The sequence below is a fragment of the Corvus moneduloides genome, chromosome Z (genome assembly GCF_009650955.1).
Source record: "Corvus moneduloides isolate bCorMon1 chromosome Z, bCorMon1.pri, whole genome shotgun sequence".
Classification (NCBI taxonomy): domain Eukaryota; kingdom Metazoa; phylum Chordata; class Aves; order Passeriformes; family Corvidae; genus Corvus; species Corvus moneduloides.
Window position 1 is genome coordinate 76,209,691 of NC_045511.1, and position 14,336 is coordinate 76,224,026.

The 14,336-nt window shown below is 38.5% G+C and overlaps 1 protein-coding gene across 7 annotated transcripts in view; it reads left to right on the forward strand.

Annotated features, from left to right (window-relative positions):
- The window catches only part of XRCC4 (X-ray repair cross complementing 4), an 89,357-nt gene that overhangs the window by 13,447 nt on the left and 61,574 nt on the right, over positions 1-14,336 (forward strand). For all 7 annotated transcript variants that reach the window (XM_032096790.1, XM_032096789.1, XM_032096793.1 and 4 more), the window contains 2 exons: positions 1,126-1,275; positions 3,810-3,997. In XM_032096790.1, the coding sequence (XP_031952681.1) occupies positions 1,137-1,275; positions 3,810-3,997 (327 nt within the window). In that variant the 5' untranslated portion in view covers positions 1,126-1,136. The remainder of the gene's footprint in view (positions 1-1,125; positions 1,276-3,809; positions 3,998-14,336) is intronic.

Sequence of the window (14,336 nt, forward strand, 5' to 3'; positions counted from 1 at the left end):
AGTAAACGCAGTGGTGGTTTAGGGATGTAAATACTAAGGCTTTGTGCTTGAAAACCAACTCCTAAATTCATATATTTTGCTGCTTTTGAATACTGTGCACTTTTCTGGGCAAGGGAGAGGCATTTTGAGATGTTGTTGGGTGCAGAGTTGAGCAAGGGTCATGCGCAGTTCAGTCAACTGCAGTTAAAGCTGCTCCTCCTATCCTGGGAATGCCAATTTTTGGGGAAGCCAGGGTTAGTTAAATCTGTGTCTAGATTTGTTTCTCAATGTCCAGGAGCAAGGAAAGAGCTTCCTTCTACTCTTGCTTGGAGAACAGAGTCCCCTCAGGGCCTAAACTGATCCTGGTCATGATTATTTACTACTTCACTTTAGATGGAAACCTTGATAGAGCATTTAATCCTTGCCCAAGCATCACTGCGCTCAGTGCATGTAGTTGAAATGCCTCATCTGGGTTTTTCCTCCTTTTACGTGCTATTTTTAGTCTGTGAGCGAACATGTAGCCTTTTCTCAGTCACTTCACTTAGGCTGTGTATAAATGCATGGGATTCTTGAGGAGGTCTTAGGTCAAGCACACGTTGCCAAGTTGCTTTGCCACAGAGCAAAGGAATTCACTGTAACATCACAGATTTTGTTGTCTGCACCATCCAGTGCTTAAAATATTTCCTTTGGGTTGCTGGCATTTGCTACACCCTCTGCTTTGCTGTGAAGCTTAGTAGCAGCTTTTGCGTGGCAGTCTTCCAGATGAATATTGGTTATTTTGAATTATGTTAAATGTTCTGTACTTTGGGTGATAGCAGGCGGTGAGTTAAAAACAGAGCCATGGGGAAGAGCTTGTGTGTAGTAATTTCCTGTCCCCCAGCTTCCTGACAGCTTCTTAATTTGAGACTATTCAAATACATTTAGTTGTTGGCACTGTTCTTTTAAACCTTACTTATTATAATCCAGTTTCCTGTTTGAAAGTACCACCAGTTCTCTGACAAACTGAATTTGGGGAGGAAAGTTAGAATAAAATTACAAGCACGCTTGTGTTTGTATATTCCCCCCCCCCCACAACCCCCAAGCTAGTTATGTAAAGCTGTTAAGCACCCCAGTGGTTTTAACAAGATTTTCTTGCTTTTTAAACAGGTGTTGGGAAGATGGAGAAGACTTTGAACAGAATTCATCCAGTTTCTGATCCAGAAGCAACCTATTTTCTACAGGTGTCATGGGAAAAGGATTTAGGCACTGGCTTTGATTTACTTCTTAGTGATTGTCAGTGTGCATGGACTGGGACAGGTAATAATGGAAAGAAAAATACATTGATTTAAATTATTCCTGCTCTTTATTGCTGCTTTTGAAACACTTTCTGGACTGTGACCCACAACTTGTATGAAAACCATTTCATGGGCATTTTGTCCCCGGTGATGGAGAAGGTGGGGTTCATGATCTTCTGGGATGTGAGAAGAAGAAGAAGAGAGAGCTTTGAGATCTGGAGAGCTTGTGTGTCAAAGCTAAAACTAATTCATTGAGCACATGGATATGGAATGTTTTGTTCTGTCTCAAGAATATATAATTTCTTGGAGTGATGCTGAAGTAACACTTCTGTGTCTTCTCCAGATTCTGGAACAAATGTGTATGTGAGTTGCATTTGCAAATTGGAGTCCATGAAGCATTTAAGTGCAGATGTTTCTAAAATGTTTTCTTAAAATTTTAGTAGCCAAAGGTAGCTGTATTTGGTGCTGAAGTGAATTTGTGGGAAGGAAAAGGGACAATAAATTATCAGTAGGGAAAACTTAGCCTGTGGGATTTTTTTCCCCACTCTAAAACCTCAGTAAAAGGATGGGTCTTTGCATATGTGCATGCTCCTCTCACTCATGCCCAGCAAAAAAAGGTTAGATTTGTGTGTTCCTTGAGAAATGTGTCAAATACTTGATCAAAAGCCCTTCTCTCAGTAGCAAAAATATTTTAGAGGGAGGAGAGAATGATACATTTTACAGCAAATAGGAGGCAAGGCCATTTTCTGGACTCTTTATCTGAACTACAAGAACCCACATAGTTCCTTCTTCCTTCCTTCTCCCTGCCCAAAAGATGTTGTTTCTCCCCAGTTCCTATATAAGCCAAGCTTTCATATAGGTCTGAGATTAGATAAATGTATGTCAACATTTAAATTAAATCTGCTCTTCCATATTCCTTTTAACATTTCAAACACTCCATGGATCAGGGGTCCTTGCACAAAGGAAATACATGTATTCCAATCCTGATTCCCTGTAGTGAAAGGTTTTTCTTTCTTGGCTTGACAATAGTCAAGTTATTTTGAAAATAACAAGAAGGGTGTTAACAATGATAAATACTGTTTTTTCTGTGTGAAGGATCTTCTTGTTCTTAGGCGACTTCAAAATCTTCAGTTTAGAATTCACAAAAAGAGGACTCTTATTTTTCCAAGCGAAGGCTGTGCCACTATAGCTGGGAGTGTATAGAAAAAATAGGTAGACACAGTTCTCATTTTGTTGATTTCCTGCATCTGGCAGAAAGGCTGATAATGATTTCCCAAAGCAGAGGGGAGTGAAAGCAGGATGACCTCCCTCTTTTAAAAAGGAAAGAAAGAAACCCACACCAGTTCAGCATGAGCACTGGGTGCTCATCCAAAGGAGAGTTTTTTCTGTTCTGGAAGAATCTGATCCTTTTCTGAGGAATTCCTGCTGAATTCCTAGTCCCTTGAATAATTTCATTGGGGATTGGCATTCTTGTGCATGAGGCCTTCCTACTGCACTGCTCTGTGCTTTCAGACAACAGAACATTGGTTTTGGTCACTCTGAAGTTACTGTGTCATGTTTGAGACTGCTTGGATTTTAAATTCAAAACCTGGAGGGAGGGAAAGCAACGGTCAGAATATTCTTGCTGTGGGAAATCCCTTTTGGGTTTCTCATGCTGTGGATTATTTTGCTTGGCAAGACCTACCAGGAAGAGAGTGAGAGCTGCTGATGGAGTTGTCTTTTATGGGTTTTGTATGTTTAAGGTGATGATGAAATGTGTTAGGAGTCCTGTTTAAGGAGAGAGGGAAAACAGTGAATGTTGCAGGGGAGGAGAAGCACACAAACATGCAATGTAATCTACTGTATTACCTTTGTATTGGGTTAGAGAGCTACATCTGTGAGGATTTATGCATTTCTTATTTCCATAATGATTGATCAGTTCTGCTGGTTATATAACATAAAGAAACATGCAGCATATACAGGAAAAAATCCCCCACAGTGCTCTGTTGCAGTATTTTAGTGTCTTTCTTTTTATGACTTTCTTAATTGCCATTAAAAGTTTTATCTTCTCAGTATTGAAATCACTGTTCTAGACAAACACTCCTTTTATTACTCTTTCAAACCTACCTTTTTCTGCCCCTCTTTGCCTCCTGCTGCAAGGGATTCCACATTTCTCTCTGTACTGTTTTGGGGCACTTCAGGCAACTAGAATTGTGGATGAGTAGCAATAAAGCAATAACCCATTTTCAGACGGGAAAAAAAGGGACAGAACTTAATATTTCTGAAAAACACAGTATTCCTGCTACATTTCCACTGGTGGAAATGGCACACTGATGTATGTCAAGGGACGAATAATCTCCTGATATTTCATGGAATCACGGAATTATAGAATGCCGTGGGATGGAAGGGACCTTAAAGGTCAGTGCATATATTTTATGTATAGATATAAAAATACATATTTTATATATATGTATAGATACAAATCTATATAAATATATGTTTTATATATAATGTATAATACAGATACTTGTTCACACACATTGGATTATTTATTTCTCACATGTCTCTTTCTGATAGTGTCTGAAGCAGACATTTCTAGGGAGGCTGCTGACATAGAAATGGACAGAGAAAAATATGTGGAAGAGCTGAGGAAGGCACTGATAGCTGGAGAAGAGTCAGCTGGCAAATACAACTTTGTGATTTCAAGAGATGAGCAGAATAAGGCCTGTCACTTTTCTTATGAAAGGAACCTGAAGGATGGCTCTGTAAGTAGATAAGTGTTTAAATTTGACTGTTAAACAATGAGAATGGAACACATTCTTGTGTTTTATTAAGGTCTTTAAAACCAGACAGACTTGTGATACTCATTCCAGATTGAGTGAGTGTTGTGAGCTCTTCCACGGGCCAAAGCTGGAAAGAAAGTTGGTGGTTTGGGGTAGATGCTGCCCTTTTGAAATTGTAGCCTCCTGTGCAATTCTGTTTTCCTTGTTTCTTCATCCTGTCTCTGTACTACTCACCTAAATTAGAAAAAAATAAAAATCAGGCAAGATTATCTTCAAATGCTAAAACATAGTTTTAAAATCAGTTTTTCTGTTACTTCAGATATTTTGTAAGCTAAGGCTAAAATTGTTGCATTAAATTGCAAAGGAGAAAGTGGTTCCATGCTGCTTGCTTGGCTGCCAAGGAAAAAGCACCCTCTTAAAATGAGAAAGAAACCAGTAATCTGTATCTACAGACACTTCTGGTTATTTCAGGTTGTGCTTTGGTGTGTTCAAACTTTTCTGAGGAAGAAGCTAACTTAAAGCAAATTCCTAGTTTGTACTTTAATTTTTTTCTTAATTTTTTACATGCCTTTTTCCTTGTGCAATATAGGACTTTTCAGCCCAGTTTGGCTCTTGAGGAGCCAAAAGTTAGGTCATGTATGTCTGCCAGTCTGCATTATCAGTATTTCTGTGAATTTACCCATGACCATATTGACTATAAACCCCTTTTTGACACTTTTGTGAGCTGTTTGGTTGCTCACAAAGAGGTTGCAAGTGCCATATTACAAGGTTAGGACCAGATTGTACTCAGAAATTGAGAGCAGTAAAGGAAAGAATGCTTTTTTTGTTCCTGCTCTGTGTTGCACATACTCTAAATACAAGACAGATTAAATGCATGCTGTATTTTTATTAAGTGAAAATATCCTTATGTATGTGGGCTCACCTAATATGTGTTTCCATCGATTAAGGCTTATGAGAAATTTAAATTGTATGGAAACAACTATGTGTTGATTTAGGAAAATAATAATAATCTGGCCAAAGAAACTGAAAAAAAAAAAGAACCTCAATTCTTATGTAAGCTTTAAACTTTGGGTGTCGAAAGAATGGTTTTAGATAAGATGGGATTTCTTGGGTGAAAATACACCTTTTTCCCCCCCCCCCCCTTCTGTACTATAAACTAATGCCTATGAATAAAATTGCCAAAGCAATTATGTAGCATTAAATAATAGAAATGGTTTTCAGGTGTGTAATACAATATGTTCCACACGTTTTGCAAACTCTCTGTGGAAGTATTTGTGATCTATCTCTTTCAGCATCACATTAGGAAATTTTCCTGGGCTCTGTACATCCAGAGGGCTAAATGTAAATTTAGCACAGAGGAAGCCTAGAGAAACTATTCTGCAGCTTAAACATGACTTCAATTCAGTGTTTATCTCTTATCAGCCCTTGCTTTTCTTACTGGGTGTTTGCCTTTACATCTTTTATTTAGTAGTTATGAATATTTTCTCTTTCTCCTTTCATATTTCAGAAACTGTTTAGATAAAGAAATTAAACATTTCCCAGTCTTGGGAAGAGTGTTGCAGGGCCAGGGTGAGCAAATTCTGTCAAATTACTGTGAATAAATAGGAGATTACTGTTCTTAAACTAATGTTTTTGTCACTTGATATAAAAGAAAAGAAAAAATTAGAGGACAGCATGCATGAAGATGTAGTTGGCTGTGTTTGCATACTGAATGTTCTGTTCAGTGTTTAATAATTAACAGTTTTCAGTAAAAGAACCACAAAAACTTCTGCAATGCATTGTTACACTCTGAGCTATAAAATGTTTACAATTCATGTAGGTAACTTTTACTGCAGAATCTTTTAATGAAATTGGTACATGGGTCCCCGAGAGTAAATTTCATAGTCTTAGAAAATCAATATGCCTTGCCTTATTTTTTAGAATTATATGCATGCTTATATGCACAAATTTGGTTATTTTAATTGTTTTTAATGGGACCTGCCTAGGACGTGATGCTGATCACCAGCAGTCACCTATGCCCGCCCAGTAATTCCCAGAGCTGAGCTCTGTCTTAATTCTCCACCCCCTGTGGGACTCGTGACTGGCAAATCTCTGACCTAGATACTGATTTACTGTTTCCATGGCTGTACCAAATTGTGCTACTTGAAATAAGTTTTACCTTCTTTGCAGCATCTTGCTAAAGCTCTGCTGCCATAAAGCCTAATTATGTGCCAAAACTGTGTTGGGTGGTCTGTAGGAGTGCAAATAAAAGTGGTGAGGTGATGTTAAGCAAAGGAAAATATAGGAATATTATTGAGAAATATTTTCTGATATGGAAATTTGTTTTACTGCCCAGGTGTTTTCTGGAGGAAGTGGTGGCAGCCCCAGCATGCCCCTTGCTTTAAAGGGGGCTGGAATGAAAATTGCATAATAATTATCTGTAATTATCATTGGCAGTGTAGTACATTTGCTGACTTAAGGTGCTTGATTCACCTGTTGTTTAGTTAATGAACAGATAGCTTCCTTCCATGAACTGATGTGCTTACACCTACTCCTGCACTGCTTTGATGGCATGATACCAAACCTCAATCTCCAAATAATTTTAAAAGTGTTTATAATCATTAATGCGTAATAATGGTGTGTGTGTGTAAGGTTTATGTAATGAATGAGTGCTGATGGTTTGGTTTTTGAATGGATGGAAAACTTCCCCAAGTCACAAAGAATTCCTGTGTGATTTAGAGGAAGCACAGTGTAACGTGTTTGTTTTGTAGTGACCTGGTTGCCTGTAATGTTTAGAAGCATCAGAATAAGAAAAATAATCTAACTTAAGGGATGTCCATAAGGGTTTTAGTACTTATTTAAATATCTTTTGGAAATGTTGGTCAGGAGAGATAAGATGATGTCTGAGCTTTAGAAACACTGGTTCTGGCTGTGCCTCAGGATGTGCAGCTGAGCCGAAGAAGTTGTGCCTTTAAAAACCGTGACGCGTTCGGTGAAAATCCTGATGTGTTTTGTGAGAATTCTGACGCGTTTGGCGAAAATCCCGGCGTGTTTGTGATTTATCTCCCTCAGGACAGGTGGCTCTGCCTTTGGGAGCCGTGCCTGGGGTGTTGGGGGCTGCTCGGAGGGACCCTGGAATAACAAAGTCTGCGGAGTACAGTGGGAATTGTGTGCGGATCCAGCTGCAGCCCCGGACGGGCCACACACACGGAGACCCCGAGAGGGGCCGGGGAGGCTGGTCCAGCTCAACTGCTGCCACCTAAACAAACACCAGCCACAGAGGCAGTGATTTAGCGCTTGATCTAAGTAGGTGACCACTGGGAAGTAAATCTTTCCAAGTGCTTCAGCGAGTCACTCCACATATAATAAATAATGGAAATCCGGCAAGCTCTTTTTTTTTTTGGGGGGTGGCAATTAAATAGACTAAATAGCCTTTGATAAACAATTGAGTGCTAGCAGTCTCTTTTTTTACAGTAATGTGACAGGCTCTGGGTTTTTTTTTTTTCCTTGCCTTTTGCTTAAGTTTGTAAACAGGGAGGGTAAGAGCTTAACAAATTCCACCTTAGATGCAGAACTGTTGCTAATTAGGATGATGGAAGAGATGCTGTTGTTTGTCTCCCCCATTTCCTGTGGCTGCTTTTCCCTGGTTGGGCCAGTGAGTTCATTATAAGTTTACTAAAAGTTGAAAAAAAGCTGGAGAAGCTAACCAAAACTTTTCACAGCATACTAAATGAGAGAAAAGTATTTGGTAGAGCTCTTTGTGCTGTCCAAACTGTCTTGGTTCAAGGTCTGAGTAGTTACTTTGCTCCAAACCACTGAGGATGTGTTGTTTGGTTAGCAAAGGTCACTGGGAGTTCAGGTTGTTTCCCAGGCAATTCCACCAGCTGAGGAGAGAGGAAGATGAAATGATTAATCCTTAGGTCAGTGTGAAAGTAATGACACTTATATCACTTAATGTCTGTATACTTCAGGACCTGAGAGCGGGCACTTGAATGGGTTTCTTGGAAGCCCATTTTGGAAATAGGTGGCTTCTAATGTGCCTTATGTAATAAAAACATTAAGTGTTATCTTGTAAGTAATCTCAGGCTTCTGCCACATGATTTTCCCCATCTTACCTCGAGTGTGTACCCTCAGGTCTTTCAGGTACACTGGAAATGCAGTGCATCACTTCTGTAGCCCTGAGGTGAGAAAAGCCATTTCTTAAAGAATGATTCCTCACCATATTAGTAGGTGTACAATATTTCACAGAAGTCCTGGTGAATTAAGTAATTAAGCTCTGCTACTTTCCTTTCCTTACTCCTATTAGAGTATATATTTGATTGCTGCTTCTGATAAGCTGTAGTTTGGAGAAATTAATTTAAAATACTGGGAATTTATACCTTTAAAGCTGGTATTGTTGAAAAAAAGAAGAATCAAACACTGTGACAAAAAAATTCTCTTCAGTTTTTCTCAACCTGTTAGGATCTGTGTATTTCACTGGACTTACCCAGTTGAACAAAAATGGTAGTTTAATTGCTTTAAGGCCTACTGCAAACTACAGTATAAAGGGCATTTCCTTATTTCCTAGTACAATGAGAGTCTAAATATATTTAAAATACATGTAACATGTTCATAAAATAACAGATTTGGATCTGTGCAAGAATTGTCAGTTATCCTTCCTCCCTCCTGGTGTTTTTGTGTTGTCTCCCCTCCTTTCCTCTCGATTCCTTCAGATTTTCCCTTTTTGGAATACCTGCTGCGCATTTCAGATCCCTGTGTAGACATCAAGGCTTGCTTTCATTTACAGAATGGAATACAAGTGCTTTCCTTTTAGGAGGAAAAACTCTTTAAATCATGGCATATTGACAAGCTTTAGTTTCCCAAACACAAATTACGGAGGACAGTAGATGCTCTGGAAAAGAGATTACTGTGTGTGGGCTCCAAACCTTCACTGCAAGACCCCAGTCCTGTATTTTCTGTGAGGATGAACAGCACCCAGAGCCTGAAAACCAACGAGAATCTCACCAGTGGTTTCTCTTCAGAAACTCTCTCACAACTCCAGTGGGAGCATTCATCTTTCTACCTGCAAAGTCACAGGAGAGCTCACAAGCTCAAGATAATAATGTTTTGTTAACTCTTAGGTTCACTAAAATAGGACCTTTTCCAGTATGAAGTATTGAATGGATATGTTTAAACTCTCAAAGCAGCTTCAACATCTACCTGTATTACTTCTGCTACAGTCACAGAAAATGTCTTGAAATGTAAGAAAAGGGCAAATTTAAGATGTCCTGTATCTTTTAAAAAAAGTGACAGGTATGGAAATATCGCTGGGTGACGTGATGCAGAAATAAGAGAGCTGCAGAATGCGCTGTGAGGAAGGTGTTAACACCTCTGTGGATTTCTTTCCTTAAGTTGTGGTGATCTAAAATACACGTGTCTTTGGTTTTAACTCACCTCTGTATTAGTAGTCCACATATAAAAATGAACTTTTCTCTGAACAGTGAAGACAAGTCCCTAATTTCTGTGTCCAATGAGTAGAGCAAGATCAACTCTTTTTCTGGTGGAACAGCACTACCATAAGTTTGCTGGTTCCCGAGAAACTCTGTGAACTGTTGTGCCTGACCATAGGATTTGACAGAATGCTAATTACTCCCTGTTGCCTGCCAGTGTGTGGAATGAGTGTTTTTCATCACAAGGACAAAATCTAAGGGTCTTTGATTTGGGATTTAAAATTTGAAGCCAAAACGCCCATATATTGGGAATTGGTGAGTAAAATATTTGATTAGAATTGTTCTGAAATGTTTCAGTCTCACTGGAAAATTCTTTGGCAGGTAGGTTTTCTTCATCCAAATCTTGAATGTGGTTCTCTTGTAAAAATACGTTTCCCAGAAAGGCAGGTACAGCACACAATTTCAAGAGTAGGTTTCTGGGTAGCATCGTTCCAGGAAAAAACTCTTCCATAGAAGATGATTTGTTTCATTATCTTTTCTTCTTGTTCCTCTCAGGTACCTCTGCAAATAATGCCTGACATTTCATTTAAAATCAGATGTCAGTTGCTCTGTTGGGTACAAAGTATAACTGGGTTTTTTCTTACTTTTGGAACTAAAATCCTTGTCTTTCTGTATGTGTTTTTCTCTGACAAGTCTTAACTTTTGGGGGTTTTTAACACTTTGAGGTATGTTTTTTTGTTCTGTTCATAAAAGCACGCTGTCTTCTCAGTGTGTGAATAATACCTGTAGGTTATTAGCCTCACACAAATTTGTAACAGAACATTGCCAATAGTCTTAGGGGCTGCAGATCTACCAAGAGGTGGAATTTGGAAACAGTCAGGTTTTTTTCTTTGCTTGTTTAATTGATGGCTATACATCTTGGAAAACAATGGGAGATTTATTCCCATTAATTCATATTGTTACCTTGCAGTTGTGTTTTGTACCTGTTCAGTTTTAGCTGGGATGAGAATTTGTGGTTCTGTATAGTTCATCCATCTCAGAAACATCATAGGGATGAATTTTGCTATTTAGTTGGAATAAACCTGACTCGACTCTTCCAGTCTATCCTGAGTCCATATTCTTCTCCTCTGAGCTGAATCACTCTGAGGAAAAATAAAAATTAGAAAAGGGTTTCTCTAATGTAGCTTTTAGAGACTAACCTGAGCTATTGATCAGGAACTTCTGATCTGGGTGAGAGGTCCAAGCCTGAGGTGATGTGGGGAAGATGCATAGCCCAAAGAAAAATTGTGAGCTTCTCCAGCCTTTACAAGCACTGTTTTATTTTCAATTTTGGTTGGGGTTTCTTTTGGTTTTTGTTTTTTTTTTTTTTTTTTTTTTTTTCTAATAATTGATAACAGAAGAACTTACTGTCATCTTTTACTTCCCTGGGCTCACAAAGGAGTTAAAACTTGATTTCAAAATCAAAATGGTGATTTTCTAAATCAGCCATCGCCTCTACAATTTTGGTTTTGCCAGTGTTACTGGCTTGATGTACTGAAATACATTGAGAAATGTAGTTCATCTCATTAAGAACTTATGAGACATTGTCTAGGACATGGGTCGAAACTGAGGAATTCAAATAGGAATTGCACTAAAATATGTAGTATTTATTTTGGATTTATATGCACTGATTTGTATGCCAGAAAAAAGTTATGTTTCTGAGACCACCTGAAGGTTTTGTTAGCTCTGATGGGGGACCAAAAACCATGTTTTGCTTGACTGTACATAAGTAAATATGAGTTGTCTCTTGTTCAAGAGGTCAGAGAAATAATCAGCCTGCTCTTATGTGTGTGTGCTAGCTTGAAAAGCCTGTAAACGACACAGATTTTTTTTATCCAAAAATCCTTGCAGGCTGTGGGTGAATTATGAGAGATGTTTGTGGAAGGGATATTTTAATAGGCCCCTTCTGTGGACATGTGGTAACAGAAGTCCTGTGCTAACCAGTGCAAGGGGGCTGTTACCTGTATTAGCTACCTGACATAATTCTAGTTTAACAGTGGTGTAATCTGGGGAAAAAACCAGCATGACTGCAAAAAGGACATTATTTCTCTGGAGAAGAACATTCAGGTACCAGTCCTTTAATTTTTCCTTTTTGAATGTGGTCCTCAAGAATTTTTTTCTTCAGTTTTTCTCAAGCAACTATTTTCTTTGTTGATTGCCAAGATGTAAACTTACTATTTACCACAGGGATAAGACTGAGTTTATCCACTTTCACTAAGGATATTGATTTGTGGGAAATAATCGGGGCAGATAAAATGAGGAGAGAGTAAGAGTACTATTTCTTTGATCAGGGTCTAGTAAAATTGGGCACTCAAACACAAAACCCAAACACGAGAGAGAAGACATACTTAGCTCATTTTGGGTTCTGTGGGACAGGCTGATACCTAAAACTGAGCGTGTGGCATCTGTTTACACACCTTTATTACCAAGTTTTTAAGCCTGGGAGTCAGGAGCTGCTGCCTTTGCCCCTCCTGGCTGAGCTGTGTGGTTTATCTCAAGTTTGTCAGGCAGGGCTTGGAGAACACAAGAGCAGAGGTTCCTCTCTGGGGCTCTGCCAGGGCTGCATGTGCTCATCAAATGTTGTTTAGTCACGGCAGCATGTTTATGCCATCTGCAAATGCATGTGCTCCCCTTCCTGAACAATGCTCTTTAATCAAGACCACTATTGTGGAGAGGCTAGCAGGAGCAGTATACATAATCAGCAGGATGCCAAAATTAGAGTTACACGTGCATTTTTCCCTAGCCCCCACCACGTCAGCTCGGGGTAGCAAGCTTCCAGAGGGTGCCACTTCTCTGGAATTAGTACCTTTATCCATAATCTCTCGTACTTGTGTGTATATTATTCAGAGTCCAAGTTGTTTAAAGAGCTTTGTGGTAATAATAACAAATCAAGAGTCGTCGTGGAGAATTGTTAAGCCTATAGGAATTGCCTGCTATCTTTTATTTGTTAGGAGACTCCATTTTTCCAGGTCTGTCTAAACAGAAACATCCACTAAACCATTTCACATCTGTTGTACTCCTTTCTTCCTATTTCAAAAGTGTGAGCTTTTTGTTCCACTTATTTTTCTGAACAATTTTTTCATTGTGTTAAAGCTCCCCTAACTTTCTGCTAGTTCTTTTTGCTGGGTACTAAAGGAACTCTTAGAGAATGCAAATATGTTTGAGATGGTGTTAATTCCCTTGGTAAAAGCTGGGAAGTGAAGTGTGCCAGGCAGTGTTCTGAGAATGCATGTGTTCATAGATGATAGTAATGATATTTGAATGATTTACATATATATCATATGTGTGTTAGGATATTTATTCATAAATATACACTCAATTTTACCTTTTCCATTTCTTGCAGAATAATAGAATAATTAGGGCTGGTAGGGACCTTAAAGACAATTTCTGTAAATTTCTTGTCGATTTTTAATGGCAATTACTAAAGGTGTTTTGCTTCAACAATAACTTGTGTCCTATTGACACAAAACTTTATGTTTTGTTGTGGGTTTGCTTGTGGTTTCTTTTTCCTATGGAAATCAGTAGTGGGGCAGGAGGAAAGATCTCTTTTCTGATAGTGCTGTAGTGCTTGATTAAAGCTGAGCTAGTTAATCCCAGTATCCCTAGAGCTGGGTGAGACAACCACCCTGGACCTTTCTCCCTTTTCAAACCAATTTTTTTCTTAGGAAAAATGTTTATATTTTAAATTTGATCTTTCAATTGCTTTCTTTAAATTGCAATTTGAAGGCTTTAGGCTAGATTTAGATAAAATCTAGCTGTCTAAACTCAGGGTTTGTCATACTGCTCCTTGAGGAGTGTTAGATTTTACTTGTTGAAAAAGAGAAGCTTGAAACTGAGTCAGTGACATGTCTATCTGTCTTTCATAAATTAAAATTTTGTGACACCATCTTTTTGTCGTGGAGGTTCTCTGTGTGATTGCGCAGCTAATTCAGAGGTCACTAAAATTCTGTTAACTGCTTTTTGTTAAATTTACCACATGTGGCATACTTGGTTTTGATTCATCAGAACTGGGTGCAGTCAAATGTTTATCAGTTATCTGCCAGTCTCAGATTTTAGTCAATTAATTTTTAGTTCTCTGTTACTTTCACCTGAAGAAACTGTTGTTGTATTTCAGGGTGTGTGAGTGACTCTGCAGGTTGTGCCCAGTGACTGTTACAAAACTGGGTATTTTATGTACTTGAGCATGGAAAATGATGTCATTCAACAAATGGCAGCTACTTTAATTAAAAAAGAAATTAAAGAAAGTCCCTAGATGTCAGGTCACATGCTTTAGGAAAATAACATTGATTCCACGACACAGGAGTGTTTTCCTTTCAGCTGCAACTTTAAACCTGATCTGGACCATGACACTGGAAAGAAATACATTTCCATATGGTAAAAGGAATGTAGTCATATTTGTTGAAAAATTCATGTGGCTTTCTCCATAAAGCTGTTAATGCTTCAGTAGTCTGGTGGGTGACATAAACCCTCTGTGCCTTATTGTTTTTAGTAGCTTTGAAGAGAAAATGGCAATCAAAAGAAAGTGGTCTTTATCATAGGCACTCTTTTTAAATAAAGAGATGAAATATTACAACTTATTAGTATATGATGGAAACACCAGGTGTACCAGGCTGGTACTACTGAGCTCTCTGTAGACTTAGATCAGGGTGGTAGCAACATGCACTGATATTGAGAAGGAAATCTCTATTTTGCTCTAAGGCTAAAGCAGCAGCTAGGGAAAAAATATTCTCAAATTGTTCTTTGAACATTCGGATATGTTGTGGGAAATGCAGGGGAAATTATGGGAAAGCGTTTTTTTTTCCTGCTTCCTGTAATTCGGAGAAGTAAATTTATAGTGCAAAGGTAGCATTTATGGGGTGTCAGTCTGTGATGGA